We start from the raw sequence: 16,037 nt of genomic DNA, 5'->3' as shown, positions 1-16,037 counted from the left end.
GTGAAGAGGGCTCCCAAAAGTCCCCAGGCGTCCCGACACTCGCCTCGTCCGGAGGCAGGGTGGTGGGGGGCTTCCCGGACTTTCCCCCGGGGGGAGGAAAATTCTGGGGCAGGTTTGCCATGGGTCTGGGCTTCGAGGGAGATCCCGGTTCCAGGCGGCCTCATTTCCCCTGGGGCTGGCTGGCGGTTGACAAGGTGGGACTTCCTCGCACGCAGGCGCAGCTGCGGTGGCAATGTGTCCGAACATTCAACAGAGACCCCCACGGGAACCGGCGGTCCTACTTCTAGGGGCCCCAGCAGGGCCTCGAAGGGGTCACTGTGGACCCATGTCCCAGCAGCACCCAGGAGGCAGCGACCCAGGTAGCGGCGTGGTGCTAAGCCACACTCCTTGGTGGGAAAAAGGAACAGGCAGCCGTGCTAAACGGAATAGGTCGGGCACAAAAGACAGGTCCTCGCCGACTCCACTCGCTGGCGCCGTCCATGCACTGAGACACAAAGTACAATGGTGGGGCGAGTGCTGCGGTGCAGCGGCTAAAGCCCCATCCCCCAAGGGCACCGGTTCGAGTCCCGGCTGCTCCCTTTCTGATCCAGCTCCCTGCTGATGCAGTGGAAGATGGCCCAAGTGCTTGGGCCTCTGCACCCACCTGGGAGACCCAGAAAGAAGCTCCTGGCTCCTGGCTTCAGCCCGGCCCAGCCCTGGCTGTTGCAGCCATCTGGGGAGTGAACCAGCAGGTGGAAGATCTCTCTCTCTCTGCCTTTCTATCTCTTTCAAGTAAATAAATACCTTAAAAAAAAGAAGTACCAGGGTGTGGGTGTGGGGGGGTGCCGGAGGCTGCTTTGTGGGGACAGAGTCTGAGTGTTCTGGGCTGGGCGACGGGCGCACAGCAAATTGGGAGGAGCCCGTCCGTGACATCCCCCAAGTTCCCATCCAGAGTCAGCCGGCCTTCAGTCAAGCAGTGCGCTGCTCCTGCCCCAAACAGCGGCCCCTTCCCTCAGCAGCCCAGGCGTTTGCACTGCACGGGGCGCTGGACAGCAGTCTGGCAGGTTCTATGCCAACGCTGCTGCCTGGGTACCCGGGCGCCCTTGGAGTCTGGTGCAGGCGGGGATCCTGACACTGGGCCCCTGCGTGTGTGGAGGGCTGGCCAATACTTGCTGTCACTGAGACGCAGGCTCAGCGACGGCGATGATGCTGTAGTAGGCGGCGTGTGTTTTATCGCACACACATATGTGCACATACATGCACGCACACACGTGTGTGTGCAAGGCACCATGCATGCACACGTGACTGTGCACATACACACTACGCACACACACACGCATGCATGCACCTGATGTGCACAGAGACCCTGCAGGCGCACACACCCATGTACACGCAGGCACACACCCATGTACACGCAGGCACACACCCATGTACACGCCCCCACGCGGCCCGCGCACCTGCTCCAGCTTGAAGATGTGCTGGTTGAAGTAGTACTGCAGCTGCTCGTTGGCGTAGTTGATGCAGAACTGCTCAAAGCTGTTCCTCTCGAAGTCTTCGAAGCCGAAGATGTCCAGGACCCCGATGGACAGGCACTGGGGAGGCAGGGGCAGGGGGGCGGTCACTGGCACTCCTCAAATGCCCGCACAGCCAGGGCTGAGCCAGGCTGAAGCCAGGAGCCGGGAGCGCCACCCAGGTCCCCCGTGGGTGCAGGGGCCCCAGCCCTTGGGCCATCAACAGATGCCTCCACAGGCGCGGCAGCAGGGAGCTGGGCCTGACGTGGAGGAGCCGGGACTCGATCGCGGGTGCCCATACGTCACACAGGTGACAGGCGGCGGCTTAACCGGCCGTGCCCCAGCACCGGCCCCGACCACCTGCCCAGCGCTGGCTCTGGGCGCCGAGGACGCTGGGCGCTGGGCCTGCTGCCTCCCCGGCCCGGCGGCAGCCGCTCACCGAGACCGACTCCTCCACATCTCTCTTGTTGAGGAGCGCGTGGTTGATGCGCAGCACGATCCAGTCGAACAGGGCGCTGTACAGCGACTTGGCCATGGAGTCGCGGGCGGTGACGGCCTGCGGACACACGGGGCGTCTCAGCTCGGGGTGCCCGCGTTTGCTGAGTCTCCGGTGAGCTGGTCAGGGCCACGGCTGAGCCAGAGCTGGGCAGCGGAGACCAGGCCGCGCCGGCCCTTTCGGAAGGACCCTGCCCAGGGCCTGTGTCTGGGGCGGGGCTCACCTCGCTGAGGCTGTAGGGCAGGATGAGCTTGTCATTGACCGTCACCGTTTTCCTCTTGGTCAGCACCTCCACCAGGATTTCGCGCTTCACCTGTTCCAAGGAGGGCGACACGGAGCGGGGAGGTGAGCGTGTGGGGCCGGGCCGTCCTCGTGCCACTGAGGCGGGCAGGCCCTGCAGGCCGAGGAAGGTGGGAGACAGACCCCCGGCCGCAGCCCGGCAACCCGCACGCGGAGCTGTGTCTGCGAGAGCCGGCTGCCTTCCTGGCTCGGCCTGGTCCCAGAGGCACCCCAAGAAGACAACAGAACGAGGACCCCCATAGGCCTGCCCCAAGAAAAGCCACAGCGGCACAGGCACGGGGGGCCAGTGGGACGGGGGCAGGGTCACGGCAGAGACCATGAGGGAGAAGGCAGCCAGCAGGTCCCCGGCTGACAAAACCCGGGCCAAGTCCAGAGGTTCTGGCCTCGCCCAGCTGTGGCCGAGGGCAGGGCTGGCGTGGCTGGGGGAGGGGCGCAGGCAGCGGGGTACCTTCAGGAGCTGGGACAGCGTGTCCAGGACCTCCGGGGGCCCGACCTCCAGGCCTTCGTCACGGCCCGTGGCTCTCTTCTTGTACGTGATGTTGCCCAGGTCCAGGATGGCCGAGAGCACGCAGAAGATCCTGGGGGGGGGGGGCGGGGGTCAGAGAGCGGGAGAGGAGCCCAGCGCGGCCGGCATGCAGGAAGGCGGGGTCTCCGCTGCAGACAGCGGCCCTGCGGACAGCCACTGCGACTTTCAGGAGCTGCATTTCCCTAGGGAGGGGGGCTTTTTCAAGATACCTGCTTGAATGTTTGTGTGTATTTTTATTTGAAAGGCAGAGATGGGGAAAGAGAGCGAGCGAGCTTTCCTGTTCTTGGCTGGTTCACGCCCAGACCTCTGCAACAGCTGTGGGCCCCGAGCTGTGGCTCGGGCGGGTGTGCCGGGCACCCCAGGTTGGTTTTTCAACTTTTTTTTAAAGAAGTGTCCACTGTGGTTACGCCTGCCTGGGATGGGTGGTTGGCACACTCGCCGCCTGCGCCGAGTGCCTGCGCCCGACCTGGCTCGTGTGCACACCAAGAGGCGGCGGCAGGTCCCTGACTCCCTGGCCCAGCCCTGGCTGTGGCCGGCATCTGGGGGAGCGAACCAGCGGATAGATCTCTTTCGAATAATAAGTAAAACTTAAAAAGCGTCACACGAAAGGTGCCGGCTTGGCCGCCATCGGGTGCCGTGCGGGAGTGCTCGGCGCATGCGCGTCGGTTTTCCTTGGTGCCTCCTGGCGGCTCTCAGCCAGGGCCCCTTCTCACGTGCTCGCCGGCGCTGGGCCCTGATCCTCAGGGCAGTGCCATCTGGGACACCTGCTTTCTCCTGGGGCAAATCTCGGAGTGTGTGTGGGGTGGCGATGCCATGGCGTGGTGGTTAAGCCACTGCCTGCCGGGCCGGCGTCCCGGATGGGCCCCGGGACGTGTCCTGGCTGTTCCACTTAACTCCATCCAGCTCCCTGCGGATGCTTCCGGGAGAAGCAGGGGAAGACCCTCCCACGGAGCTCCCGGCCCTGGCTTTGGCCTGGCCCAGCTTTGGCTGCTGCAATCATTTGGGGAGTGAACCAGCAGATGGGAGACCTCTCTCTCTCTATCTGTAACTCTGCTTTCAAATTCACAAATACGTCTTTAAAATAAACCAGTCTGCGCGTGGCCGGTGGGAGTGAGGGCACCGCACTCACTGCTTCTTGGTGGCGGGCAGGAAGCCCACCATCTCCATGGCCTGCTGGAGCCTCTCAAAGTCGTGCTTCAGGTCCTCCCCGTCTTCAATCTTCAAGTTATGCTGGAAAACAAAGGCTGCGCTGGCAGGTGCCGGGTGTCTGGGCGGACTGGGGAGGCCAGGGAGCCAATGCCTGTGGCGGGCGTGGCTCGCGGATGGGGGCGGAGCCGACATGTGGGCGGGCGTGGCTCAGGCGGTCCTGGGGTGGGGCCGACTGTGTGGGTGGGTGTGGCTCAGGCGGCCCCTGGGGGCGGAGCCAATGTGCGGGGTGGGCGTGGTTCTGGGTGGGCGTGGTTCAGGTATGGGGGTGGTGCAGGGGGCGGAGCCGACGTGTGGGGTGGGCGTGTGGGCGGGGACCGGTTACCTGGTTGAGGTAGAAATAATCTTCGGGCTGCTTGAGCTGGAATTCTTGGCGCTCCTCCTCACTGACACCGAGCAACAAATAATAAAACACGTGGTAGTTCCTGCGGGTCGGGAGGGGGAAAGGTCCCTGTTTTACAGCGTTCCCCGCTTTCGGAAGCAGCATCCCTGCTGCCGGGGGATACCCCGCCCAGGAGGGGAAGCCCCTGAACACTACAGATTCCGAACCACTGAGTCGGCTCTTATTAGGTCTTTTTTTTTTTTTTTTTTTTTTTTTTTTGACAGGCAGAGTGGACAGTGGGAGAGAGAGACAGAGAGAAAGGTCTTCCTTTGCCGTTGGTTCACCCTCCAATGGCCGCCGCGGCCAGCGCACCGCGCTGATCCGACAGCAGGAGCCAGGAGCCAGGTGCTTCTCCTGGTCTCCCATGGGGTGCAGGGCCCAAGCACTTGGGCCATCCTCCACTGCACTCCCTGGCCACAGCAGAGAGCTGGCCTGGAAGAGGGGCAACCGGGACAGAATCCAGCGCCCCGACCAGGACTAGAACTCGGTGTGCCGGCACCGCAAGGCGGAGGATTAGCCTAGTGAGCCACAGCGCCGGCCTCTTATTAGGTCTTTTTAAAAGAAAGGAGAGAGAGAACTTGTCAGCCTCTGGGGTGACCTGGGGGTGGGGGCTGGGCGTCCGTCCTCCTTGTCAGCCACAGAGGTTTCTCATCACACATTTCAGGTAGAAACCTGAGGGGCCCCTTCTCCCGGGACCCCGGGACCCCGGGAGGCGGGCGTCTCCCCAGGAAACGCCTCCTCACCGCTCATCCTTCTCCTGAGACACCAGGCGAGACTTCTCCAGCAGGTATTTCTCCACGACGGCTCTGTTGCCAGGAGAGAGGGGCCGGCGGTTACATCGAGGGCTACGTTTCCCCGCGGTACTTGGTTACGAAGGCGCTACAGATTCACGAGGCAAACACCCACGCCCTAAGTGCGACCTCGTCCTCCGAGAACGCGCAACCCTGCGGGGACCCTTCGCACACACCCAGATCCCCGTGGGTCACGGACGGCCATGGACAGGCCCTGCGGCACCATGCGTCCGGACCCGTGCGTGACCCGGCAGGCAAAGGGTGCCCGCTCCCAACACCACCCCAGCCATGGAATTTTCCTCCAACTTTAAAATGCTTGTGTTCTTTCTTACAGCTTTTCTGGATAATCAGTGGCACATATTTAAAACACCCAGTTGGGGTGGGAGTTTGGTGCGGGGATGCCCTGAGGGAGTCGGTCCTATCACTAACCCATCAACGCTCTTTGTATATTACAGACACGAGTCAGATTTATTCACCGACTTGAAAGGCAGAAAGACGAGGGAGAGGAAGATGGAGAGAGCACTATCTTCCATCTGTGGGCTGACTCCAGAGAGCTCCATCGGCTGGGGCTGGGGCTGGGCCAGGCAGAAGCCGGGAGCCAGGAGCCAGGAGCTCCATCCGGGGCTCCCACGTTGAACCATCACGTGCTGCCTGCGCAGGTGCATTCGCAGGGAGCTGGGTTGGCAGTGGCGTGGCCAGGACTTCAAACAGCACTCTGCCATGGGATGCAGGCACCACGCGCGGCAGCTCAACCCACTGCACCACGGAGCACTTTGCTGGATCTATGACCAGCAGGCGCCTTCTTGGAATCTGGGGTTTGCCTTTTCATTTTTTATTCATTCAAGGTAGAGAGACATAGAGACAGGCACAGAGAGTTCTCGTCTGCTGGTTCACTCCTCAAATGTCTACAACAGCTGGGGCGGGGGCTGCACCCGGTCTCCCACGTGGGCGGCAGGGACTCAGCTCCTTGAGCTGTCACCAGGGAGCTGGGCCAGGAGCCAGGAGCCAGGAGCCAGGAGCCGGGGGGGGGGGGGGGAGGCACTGAACCCGGGCCTTCTGATGTGGGCGCGGGTATCCCAGGAGGTCAAACAGCTGGGCCCTCACCTTCTTTTAAAATATTTGTTTGAGGGCCGGCGCCGTGGCTCAATAGGCTAATCCTCCACCTTGCGGCGCCGGCACACCGGGTTCTAGTCCCGGTTGGGGCGCCGGATTCTGTCCCGGTCGCCCCTCTTCCAGGCCAGCTCTCTGCTATGGCCAGGGAGTGCAGTGGAGGATGGCCCAGGTGCTTGGGCCCTGCACCCCATGGGAGACCAGGAAAAGCACCTGGCTCCTGGCTCCTGCCAGGATCAGCGCGGTGCGCCGGCTGCAGCGGCGGCCATTGGAGGGTGAACCAACGGCAAAAGGAAGACCTTTCTCTCTGTCTCTCTCTCTCACTGTCCACTCTGCCTGTCAAAAAAAAAAAAAAAAAAAAAAAATATTTGTTTGAAAACCAGAGTTATGAGGAGTTGGGGAGGAAGAGGAGGGAGGGAGAGACTCTTCCATCTGCTGGTCCACTCCCTAAATGGCTGTAACAGTCAGGACTGGACCAGGCCAAAGCCAGGAGCCTAGAACTCCAATGGCGGGGGCTGCGGGGGGTGTCTCCCACGTGGCTGCAAGCACTCGGGCCGCCTTCTGCTGCTTTTCCAGGTGCGTTAGCAGGGAGCTGGATCAGAAGCGGGACTGGGCCTCGACCCTGTCCATCCTGGGCTGCTTCCACACGGTCTGAACCTCTGCTGTGTGTCAGGGGAGTGGCACGTTCCCCCGAGGGAGGCATGGGGGGTCAGAGCTGGCCTTGGGGCGTGAGGCTGTGTGTGTGCTGGAGGACCAGGGCGGCCCGCAGGCACGCTCAGCACTGCGCCCGCAGGCCTGCACAGCGTCTGCGGAGCGTCAGCGAGTCTGGGCCGGAGTGCAGTCCTGGCACCGGCCCCTGACGCGTCCCCTGCTCAAGTGCACCCTGGGAGGCAGCAGGTGACGGCCCAAGCAGTCGGGTCCTTCCCACCCCTGCGGGAGACCTGCTGGGTCCCCAGCTCCCATCATCCGGGCTGACAATCTGTCATCCAGAACCCCGGGAAACCACAAGTCCTCCAGCTCTGGGCTGCGGAAGATTCTGGAACACTGGCATACGTGCCACGAGGAAGCCCGAGGACAGGACCCAAGTCTAAAGACGAAATTCATTTCTTTCATAGACACTTGCTACCCACGGCCAGAAAGGGACTTTACGGGATGTTTTGGCTAACTTTGTGCATGAAACATTAGTTTTGAGTATCGCAGCTGAAGGGCTGGCCTGGTAGGGCTCGTGTGCCCATGTGCCCATGTGCCCAGGGGGCCCTGTCACCGGTCCAGGGGAGGAATTTTCCCCTTGTGTGTCACATGGGCGCTCACAGCAGTTCCAGCTTCTGGACGCTTCTGGGTCTGGGGTTGTGGCGTTGGGCTGCAGCAGCTGTGGGGGACATTTCCGAAAGACCCACTGCAAGGGGGCTTCAGAAGTCCCTGGAAAAATGCAGTGAGAACCCGAGTTCAGGGGCAACGGTTCGAGCCCCCAGGCGCTCCACTTCTGATCCAGCTCCCGCTAACTTGCCAGGGAGGCGGCAGTGACGGCCGAGTGCTTGGGCCCCTGCCGCCCACGCGGGAGACCCGGATGGAGCTCCTGGCCCCTGGCTTTGGCCTGGCCTGCCTCTCGCTGTTGTGGCCATCTGGGGGCTGAACCAGCAGATGGAAGACCTCTCTGTCACTTTTTCAAATATGTTTTGAGGAGAAGCTTACTTTGATGTGAAGAACTGTGACAGTTACGCATGATGTTTCGGTGATCTGCTGCATTTTCTGTGAACTTTCCCCAGACCCCACGGCTGCTGTGGCCACTGATCAAAGGACTTCTCGGGGAACCCTCCACCCACCAGCGTGGGCACGGGGGCTTCTGCTGATGGACCAGGAGCTGAGGCTTGAGAGGCCTGGTGGCCTGGTGGGGGCTCTGCGGCTGCCCGGGGGAGAGGGGGCGGTCTGTCTCCCCCAGCTCCCACCACAGCTGGGAGCAGACTGAGCAAAGCCCTCCCTTGCCCCAGCCTGCCACATTTAGAAAAGGTGCTTTAGGGGCCGGTGCTGTGGTGCAGCAGGTTAAAGCCCTGGTCTGAAACACCAGCATCCTATATGGGCACTGGTTCGAGACCCGGCTGCTCCACTTCCAATCCAGCTCTCTGCTATGGCCTGGGAAAGCAGTAGAAGATGGCCCAAGTCCTTGGGCTCCTGCACCCACATGGGAGACCTGGAAGAAGCTCCTGGCTCCTGGTTTCAGATCGGTTCAGCTCTGGCCGTTGTGGCCATTTGGGGAGTGAACCAGTGGATGGAAGACCTCTTTCTCTACTTCTCTCTGTAACTCTGTCTTTCAAATAAAATAAATCTTTTTTTTTTTTTTAAAGGTACTTTATTCACCTGAAACAGAGAGTTATTCCATTTAATAAAGGCCCCAAAGCAGGAGAGTAGTGATGCTGGGGTGAGAGAGAGAGAGAGAGAGAGAGAGAGAGAGAATATGCTCCCGTTCCCCGGCTGAATCCTCAAATGCCTAATACGCCTGAGACTCAGCCAGGCTGAAGCCAGAAGCGTGAACTCCACCTGGGTCTCCCACGTGGGCGGCAGGGACCCCTGCACTTGCGCCATCACTGCCGTTTCCCAGGGTGCACATCGGAAGGAAGCCGGCACCCGGGGCAGTCAGGACTTGAGCCCCCTCCCCACCCCACAGGGCCGATGCCCGAGGGTGGCAGGGCCGAGGACAGCTCGGGGCCCTGGTCCGGGGCTTTCGGTCCCTCTCTGCCATGGGGACGCCCACTGTGCACGGGTGGGTGTCCAGGGGCGTGGCCTGGCGTCCATGCAAGTTTGGCACCTCTGCTGGGTCTGTTTCTCTGGGGCGGGGCCGAGTCCCTGCCTATGACCGGCGTGTGACCACAGCCCCTTCCCTTTCCCAATCGTTTCCAAGGCCTGCGTCCCCTCTGAAGGGGGCCTTGTAGGGACCCGGGGCTCCTCGGCAGGAAGACGGAGCCACATTGATGGGGAAGCAGGGCTCGGTCGGCAGTGACCCTTGGCCTTGGTGGGAAACAGTGGAAAAGCAGAACTGGGTCTGGGCCGCCTGCTTCTCGCTCGTCAGGTGGCCGTGGTCTCTCTGGGGAAAGGAAGGGCGCCCCTTCCCCCGGGGGAGGAGGGCCGTGATCCTGGTCAAGGCGGGACTTCCTCCGCTGACCCCAAGGCCGCGGAGAGAAATTTCCAGAGCTGGTGTATGAGACTGCGCAGGGGCCACCAGGGGCCACGGGTCCTGACCTTGAGGGGAGCCTGGGGGGGGGGGGGCTGCTGCACGTGGTGGCCCCTGGGACCTGTGGACGTGACCTTGTGGGGGTCTCTGCTTATCTGCGGCTTGTATTTCCACGGCTTCGGTTTCCTGTGGTCAACCGTGGCCCAGAAACATTCCGTGGCTAATTCCAGAAACGGGCGATCTGCACGTCGTGCGCTGCCACGAGGGGGATGAGGAGACCCTACGCCGCCCCGCCCGCCTGGTCCAGCGGGTCCGTGCCGCCGGCCCCTCAGGAGCTGACTGCCATAACCACACTGCCCAGCCTGGTACCCAGTGCTCGCACCCAGGCCGTTCAGTTCCCTTCCTGATGGCCCCGAGTGCGAGAGCCGTGGTGCTGGCCACCTCACGCATTCAGCGGGCCTTGCCAGGACGCCACTGACCCACCCACCGGCGTGTTCACCCACCTACTCACACATGTATACACCACTCACCCATCCATCCACAAGCCTGCTCGTCTGAATCCACTCACCCACCCACCCATCCGTCCATCCACAAATCTACCATCTGCGCATCCACCTACTCATCCATGCACCGCGGATCCACCCATCTCCCCACCGCGGCCTTCAGACGTCCTTGGAGGACCGCCTCGGACCTCCCTGTGGTCACGCTCGGCCTGTGCCACGCCCAGACCTACCGGTTCAGCGACGCCATCCCGGCCAGGGCCTGCTCTTGGTGAACACCAGCCGGCACAGGGCACCAGCGGCTCCCACGCTCATTCCGGTGGTGGTGTCCCCCGGGGCCCTGCCCCCAACTTGCTGCTCCGACTCCGGACGGCCCGCCCTGCCCCGCGCCCCCACACGCGTGTCGCCAGGCGCCCCTCACCCTCTCACGATGCCACTCTCCAGGTAGTTGACTTGGATGAACTTCCCGAACCGGCTCGAGTTGTTGTTGTGGGCTGTTTTGGCGTTTCCGAAGGCCTGTGGGGGACACGGAGGCCGGGTTTCAGGCCACGGGGATGGCGCCTCCACGGGCCCCACCCCTGGCCCTGCTGCTTCCTCTGGGAGCCTTGGACGCTGGCTGCACCGGGGGCCCAGAGAAGAACTGGCAAAGACGGTGGCGTGGAGCTGTGCTGAGCCCCACCACGTCCGTTCTACTTTCTGCGTCCCTCTGACACAAGAAACGCCAAGTGCTGGAATCCCCCTCTGTTAAAGACTTGGTTACCTGGAAGACAGAGGGCTAGACACGCACACACGCACACACACACACATTCTGTCACCCATGAACGGCTACTGTGAGAAGCAAGGAGGCAGGGCTGCATCCGGGTCTCCCCTGTGGGCGCAGGGACCCAGCACTGGGGCCATCCTCCGCTGCGTTCCTACACGCAGCAGCAGGGAGCCGGGTCAGAGTAGAGGAGCTGGGGCCAGGACCGCTGCTCCCACACGGGATGCCCGCCAGCGGCACAGCTGGCGGCCTAACCGGCGGTGCCACACGCTGGCTCCCTAATCCCTCTCCCGCTTTGGCTCACGGGACCCCCTGCGGATGCCAAGCTCTTAGGCTGCTCCAGTGCCTCGAGAGAACAGCGCAGGAGTCGCACAGAGCCTGCGCACCTCCCGTGATTTCTGGGCGCCTCCCGGAGCCCGCGGCAGTGTGCGGGCTGTGGGAATGATGCTACCCCCTGCTGTTCAGGGAATAATGAGGAGGAGGAAACTCTGGACGTGGTCAGCACGGACACTGTTCTGCTCCTGGATGTTTTAAACTGTTGTTATTTTTTCAGTCTGAGACGGGGAAGAGGGGCATCCACCCACCAGTCTCACTCCCCCAGTGTCTGCAAAGGCCGGTCTGGGCCGGGAGCCGGGGACTCCGTCCAGGTCTCCCATGCGGGCGGCAGGGATCCAGTTCTTTGCATCACCGCTGCTGCCTCCCAGGGCTTGCCTGAGCCTGGAATGAAACCCAGGAGCCCGGACGCGGGCCATTGGCAGCCCGGCCACGGCCACGGCCGCTCCCTCCCTGGGACAACCTGTGACGCGCGGCTGGCTGAGGCAGACTGCATGAACTGCGGCCCAGGGGACAGGTCCAAACCCTGCCTGTGAGCCCAGAACGGTTTTCACATTTGTAAATGGTTTAAAAAAAAAAAAAAAAAAAGGTTTCCTGATGTGTGAAAATCCCACTCGCGCTTCTGTGTGTCGGCGGCAACGGAGGTGTGACGGGCGCAGAGCCAGGCTGCGCCCAGCCGGGTGTGGGGGAGCAAGGCCCACCCCCGGAGGAACCGCACAGCTCCGGGGGCCGACAGCCCGACTACAGAACTTTTGCTTTAAAAATAAACTCGGGATGAAACCAGCGCAGCCCGAAACGAGCCACCTTGACGTGCACAGCTCAGCGCATCCTTGGCATTCGCAGCACTGTGCGACCAAGAGGCAGTTCCAGAACGTTCCCAGCCCCTCCCCCCATGAAAAGGAGCCTGTCTCTGTGGCTCCTCCCGTCCTGGGCGTCTCGGATCAATGGAGTCACACAGTGTGTGGCCTTTTGTGTCTGGCGGCACGGGGAGCCCAGGCCACGGAGCGTGTCCGGCTTTCATCTCCTCTCACAGACGCTGGTACGTGGCCCCTCGGGGGCTGCCCCCGCCCTCCCCCCGACTAAGACAGGGAACACTCCTTCCCCCAAGCCAGGCTCCTGGGGTGCCCCCTTCCCACAAAGGACCCGCTGCCCCAGGGTGGTTGAGAGGCAGGAAAAGGGTGGCACTTGGCACGGCGGTTAAACTGCTGCCGGTGTGCCGGCAGCTCGAGTCCCGGCTCCATTCCAGCTCCTGCTTACGCACACACACCCGGGGAGGCAGCAGGTGCTGACCCACGTGCGTGGGTCCCTGTCACCCATGTGGGAGACCCCGATGGAGTTCCTGGCTCCAGGCTACGGCCCGGGCCAGCCCCGGGTTGGTGCAGACGTTGGGAGAGTGAACCAGTGCGTGGGAGATTCTTCTGTCCCTCCCTGCCTTTCAAATAAAGACAACAAAGAAAAACCATTAATTAACAACCATGGAAAAGGAACAAGGAGAAGGTGCGATGGAGCCTTGGGGGACTGGGACGGGGAGAAGGGGAGAGGAGGGGGAGTGTGTACGGGGGCAAGGCCACGGCCAAGGCCCCACTGCCTGGGAGGGGCTGAAACCAGGGCAGGCCTCCCCCCCACCCAAGGGGATGGACACTGGCCGCTGGGCACTTCCTGTCTGCGTCCCGCTCGTGTCACCTCGGACAGCCTGACGCCCGAGGCGATGGCACTTGGAGGCCAGGCTCGGGGGGGGGGGGGGGGGGGGAGGGGGGGAGTAACTGGGCCATGAGGGGCGGAGTGGGGTTAGTGCTCTTAGGAGAGGGACCCCAGGCCGCTCTGGTACCGTGGCCCAAGGGCGCCAGGCCGCCGTGCACTGCTACGGTCATCTACCCAGAGCCCGCAGTGAAACGCAGTCCCTCGGGGAACTGTAAAAGGCAGGACGAGGGTTGAGCCGCCTGTGTCACCGCGTGTGCCGGCCTGCCTTGCTGCGGCCAAACACCTGAGTCAGACGAAGGCTGACGTGGCTCACGGTTTTGGAAGCTCCAAGTCCCAGGCTGGCCAGGCCTTGGGTGTGGTGGCCTCACGGCGGGAGCAGGTGTGGGTCTGAGACCACTGCCACACGGCCACCAAGGTCCCCCGGTCCCTCCTGTGGGCAGCGCCTCCCACTAGGCCCCGGCCCTTTTTAAAATTTTAAATACTGATTTTTCACTTGTTTCTAGGGGAGAAACAGAGACAGAGACAGTTCCCATCCACTGGTTCATTCCCCAAACGTCCGAGACCCAGGGCTGGGCCAGGCTGAGGCCAGGAGCCGGAGCTCCCTTGGGGTCTCCCACGTGGGCCATCAGTGCTGCCTCCCAGGGTGCACACTAGTGGGAAGCTGGGATTCGAGCCCAGGCACTCGGGGACAGGATGTGGGCGTCCTGGTGTCAGCCGCCGCCCCACACACGCTGGCCCTGCCCTCCTCCGGGTCCTGCCTCCCCGCCCGGCCACAGGTGGGGGACACAACCTCTAACGCAGGAACCCCTGGGGGATGCACTCAGGCTGCACCCAGCCCACGTGACGCCCATGCCACCTCCGGCAAGAAGGGCCTGGTCAGATGCAGCCCCTCGACCTCCGACCTCTGGGGCCAACAGGGCCACGGCCTGAATGCGGCTTTGTTCTTTACACCCCGCCCACCCGCGGGACGGGGGAGCCCCAGACGCCTGTGCGGAGACCGGCTCTGCCCATGGTGGTGAGGCCTTGGGCAGAGCCGGGAGCAGCCTGGGCCGAGCCCACTTGCAGGTCACGAGTGCTGGAGACCACGGGGCCCAGACCACGTGCTAACACTTGGGCCACACTGAGGTGACAAGTGGGCGGCCCCAGAGAAAGGGTGGGGGGGGTCTGTTCAGGGCCTGGCAGCCACTGGGTGATTGGGGGAGGGGTTTATATGGGCCTTGGGGAGGCAACATGGAGCCCAGATAGGAGTTCCCCCAAGTCTGACAGTGACCACGGAGCCCACTTCTTGTTCACAACTAAAAGGGGTCTTCACAAAGCTCTGAGGAGGGGCCGGTGCTGTGGGCAGTGGGTAAATCTGCCGCCTGTGGCTCTGGCATTCCTTATAGGCACTGGTTCAAGTCCTGGCTGCTCTACTCTCAATCCAGCTCCCTGCCGGTGTGCCTGGGCAAACAGTGGGAGATGGCCCAAGTCCTTGGGTCCCTGCACCCATGTGGGAGACCCAGAAGAAGCTCCTGGCTCCTGGCTTCGGTCTAGCCCAGCCCTGGCTGTTGGCGGCCATTTGGGGAGTGAACCAGTGGATGGAAGATTCTAACTCTTTCAAATAAAAAAAAATAAATCTTGAAAAAAAAAAAGTAAGAAAGCTATATGCATGTGGTCTCCCCCTCTCTCACAATTTTCTATTTAGTATTTCCGGCCCCTGGTTGACCTTGGGTGACTGCAGCTGTGGACGGCGGGGTGGGTGGGGGTAGGGGGCTGCCTACTTGTATACAAGGGAGATAAAAGGAGGTGCCAGGGCAGGGAGTCCAGGATCCCCTCTGCTCTTTGTTCCTTCATGCACTTCGCTGTAAGCACCGAGAAATCCTCGGGTCAACAAAACTGCTTTTCGGGGCAGGCGCTGTGGCTTAGCAGGTAGAGCCGCCGCCTGTGACGCCGGCACCCCTTACGAGCACCAGTTCCAATCTAGGCTGCTCCACTTCTGAGCCGGCTCTCTGCTGAGGCACCTGGGAAAGCAGCGGAAGATGGCCCAGGCACCCGGGTCCCTGTCACCCACACGGGAGACCTGGACGGAGCTCCAGGCTCCTGGCCTCGGCCGCGCTTGGCCCTGGCTGTCGCGGCCATTTGGGGAGTGACCGGGGGTGGACACTCCCTCTCTCTGTAACTCTGCTTTCAAATAAACAAAGCCCGACTGAGAAAGCCGTGACTCAGGGGAGTCTGTGAGTCGGACCTGGGGGAAACACCGTGAGGTGTCCCGACTGCGCAGACGGGGAGTGGAGCGCGGGCGCCATGTGGGGCACCTGCAGCAGGAAACAGGCCTCTCTCTGCCTTGCAGCTGGGTCCAGGGCCGGCCACGCTCACGAGGCCACCTCCCAGAGTCGGGGCCGAACGGAATTATGGGAGATGCTCACTCTGGTGCCAGACAACTCAAAAACCAGGCATAGTTTTGGGTTTTTTTTCCCTCCTGTTCTGTAACACGCATTTCCCATGAACTTTTCCAAGACCCTTTCGTGGGCATGGAATTCACTTTTTTTTTGACATCCGAATCGACTTACCCTTTAACTGTTTTGCACACGTGTGTGGGAGTACTCTGTCTGCATGTATGGAAACATCACGTGGTACCCCATAAACTCAGAAAACTGTAACAACCCAGCCCCCTGCCCCCGGGGCCTCCGGAGGTGGCCAGCCCTGATGAGCGGCTTCTGGTTCTGTGATTACCCCAGGCGGTGCAGGCTGCCGGCCGGCCGGGGCCGGGGCCGTGACCTCACGCGTCTGGTATGCGCTCCCGGCACACTGTGACTTTTCAGAGCCCGTCTAAAAATATCCGGCTGGTGCTATTACACATCCGAGGAGGAAATGCGGCCGGCGGGGGCTGGCCGGGGGCGCGTGGTCTCCATGCGTCCGCCTGTGGGGGTGAGGAAGTGGACCCCGGGCCTGGGCGCTGGCCGGGATGGAGTCAGGTGCGGGGGCTGGCGAGGCATTTTGCCGGGGCGATCCGGAGGGGGCCCAGGCACAGGGCGGCTGGAAGCGCCACAAGGCTTCTACTTATTTCTCCTCCCCTGTATAAAAAGACATGTTTCTAATAGAGGCCGCACGCTTCGGAAAAAGAAAAACCTAGTCCAGCCTCACTGGATCCAGCTGTCCAGAGGAAGTGAGGTCACTCTGGACGACACGTCTGTAGTCTCGGGTTCACTGTGGCGGCGGCCGAGACACGGAACCGACCTCAGCGTCCCCCCGGGGAGACGGCAGTGACTGGCAGGGTCTCTCCGCGTCCTTGGGGGG

General features: G+C 62.3%; 1 protein-coding gene and 1 long non-coding RNA gene across 9 annotated transcripts in view; one reads left to right on the top strand and one right to left on the bottom strand.

The window, feature by feature from the left end:
• Nucleotides 1-16,037, bottom strand: part of MYO9B (myosin IXB) — an 83,648-nt gene that overhangs the window by 22,776 nt on the left and 44,835 nt on the right. For all 8 annotated transcript variants that reach the window (XM_070058939.1, XM_070058938.1, XM_070058943.1 and 5 more), the window contains exons 3-10: nt 10,389-10,483; nt 5,144-5,206; nt 4,344-4,443; nt 3,942-4,042; nt 2,735-2,864; nt 2,210-2,299; nt 1,930-2,046; nt 1,437-1,571 (exon numbers count right to left, since the gene is read on the bottom strand). In XM_070058939.1, the coding sequence (XP_069915040.1) occupies nt 1,437-1,571; nt 1,930-2,046; nt 2,210-2,299; nt 2,735-2,864; nt 3,942-4,042; nt 4,344-4,443; nt 5,144-5,206; nt 10,389-10,483 (831 nt within the window). The remainder of the gene's footprint in view (nt 1-1,436; nt 1,572-1,929; nt 2,047-2,209; nt 2,300-2,734; nt 2,865-3,941; nt 4,043-4,343; nt 4,444-5,143; nt 5,207-10,388; nt 10,484-16,037) is intronic.
• On the top strand, nt 11,846-14,411 carry LOC138845672 (uncharacterized). The gene is made up of 2 exons (XR_011382888.1): nt 11,846-12,099; nt 14,147-14,411. It is a non-coding gene; the product is annotated as an uncharacterized lncRNA (long non-coding RNA).

The sequence above is a fragment of the Oryctolagus cuniculus genome, chromosome 16, assembly GCF_964237555.1.
Source record: "Oryctolagus cuniculus chromosome 16, mOryCun1.1, whole genome shotgun sequence".
Lineage (NCBI taxonomy): Eukaryota > Metazoa > Chordata > Mammalia > Lagomorpha > Leporidae > Oryctolagus > Oryctolagus cuniculus.
The sequence above is the reverse complement of the archived record's forward strand: the minus strand, read 5'-3'. Positions and strand labels throughout refer to the sequence as shown.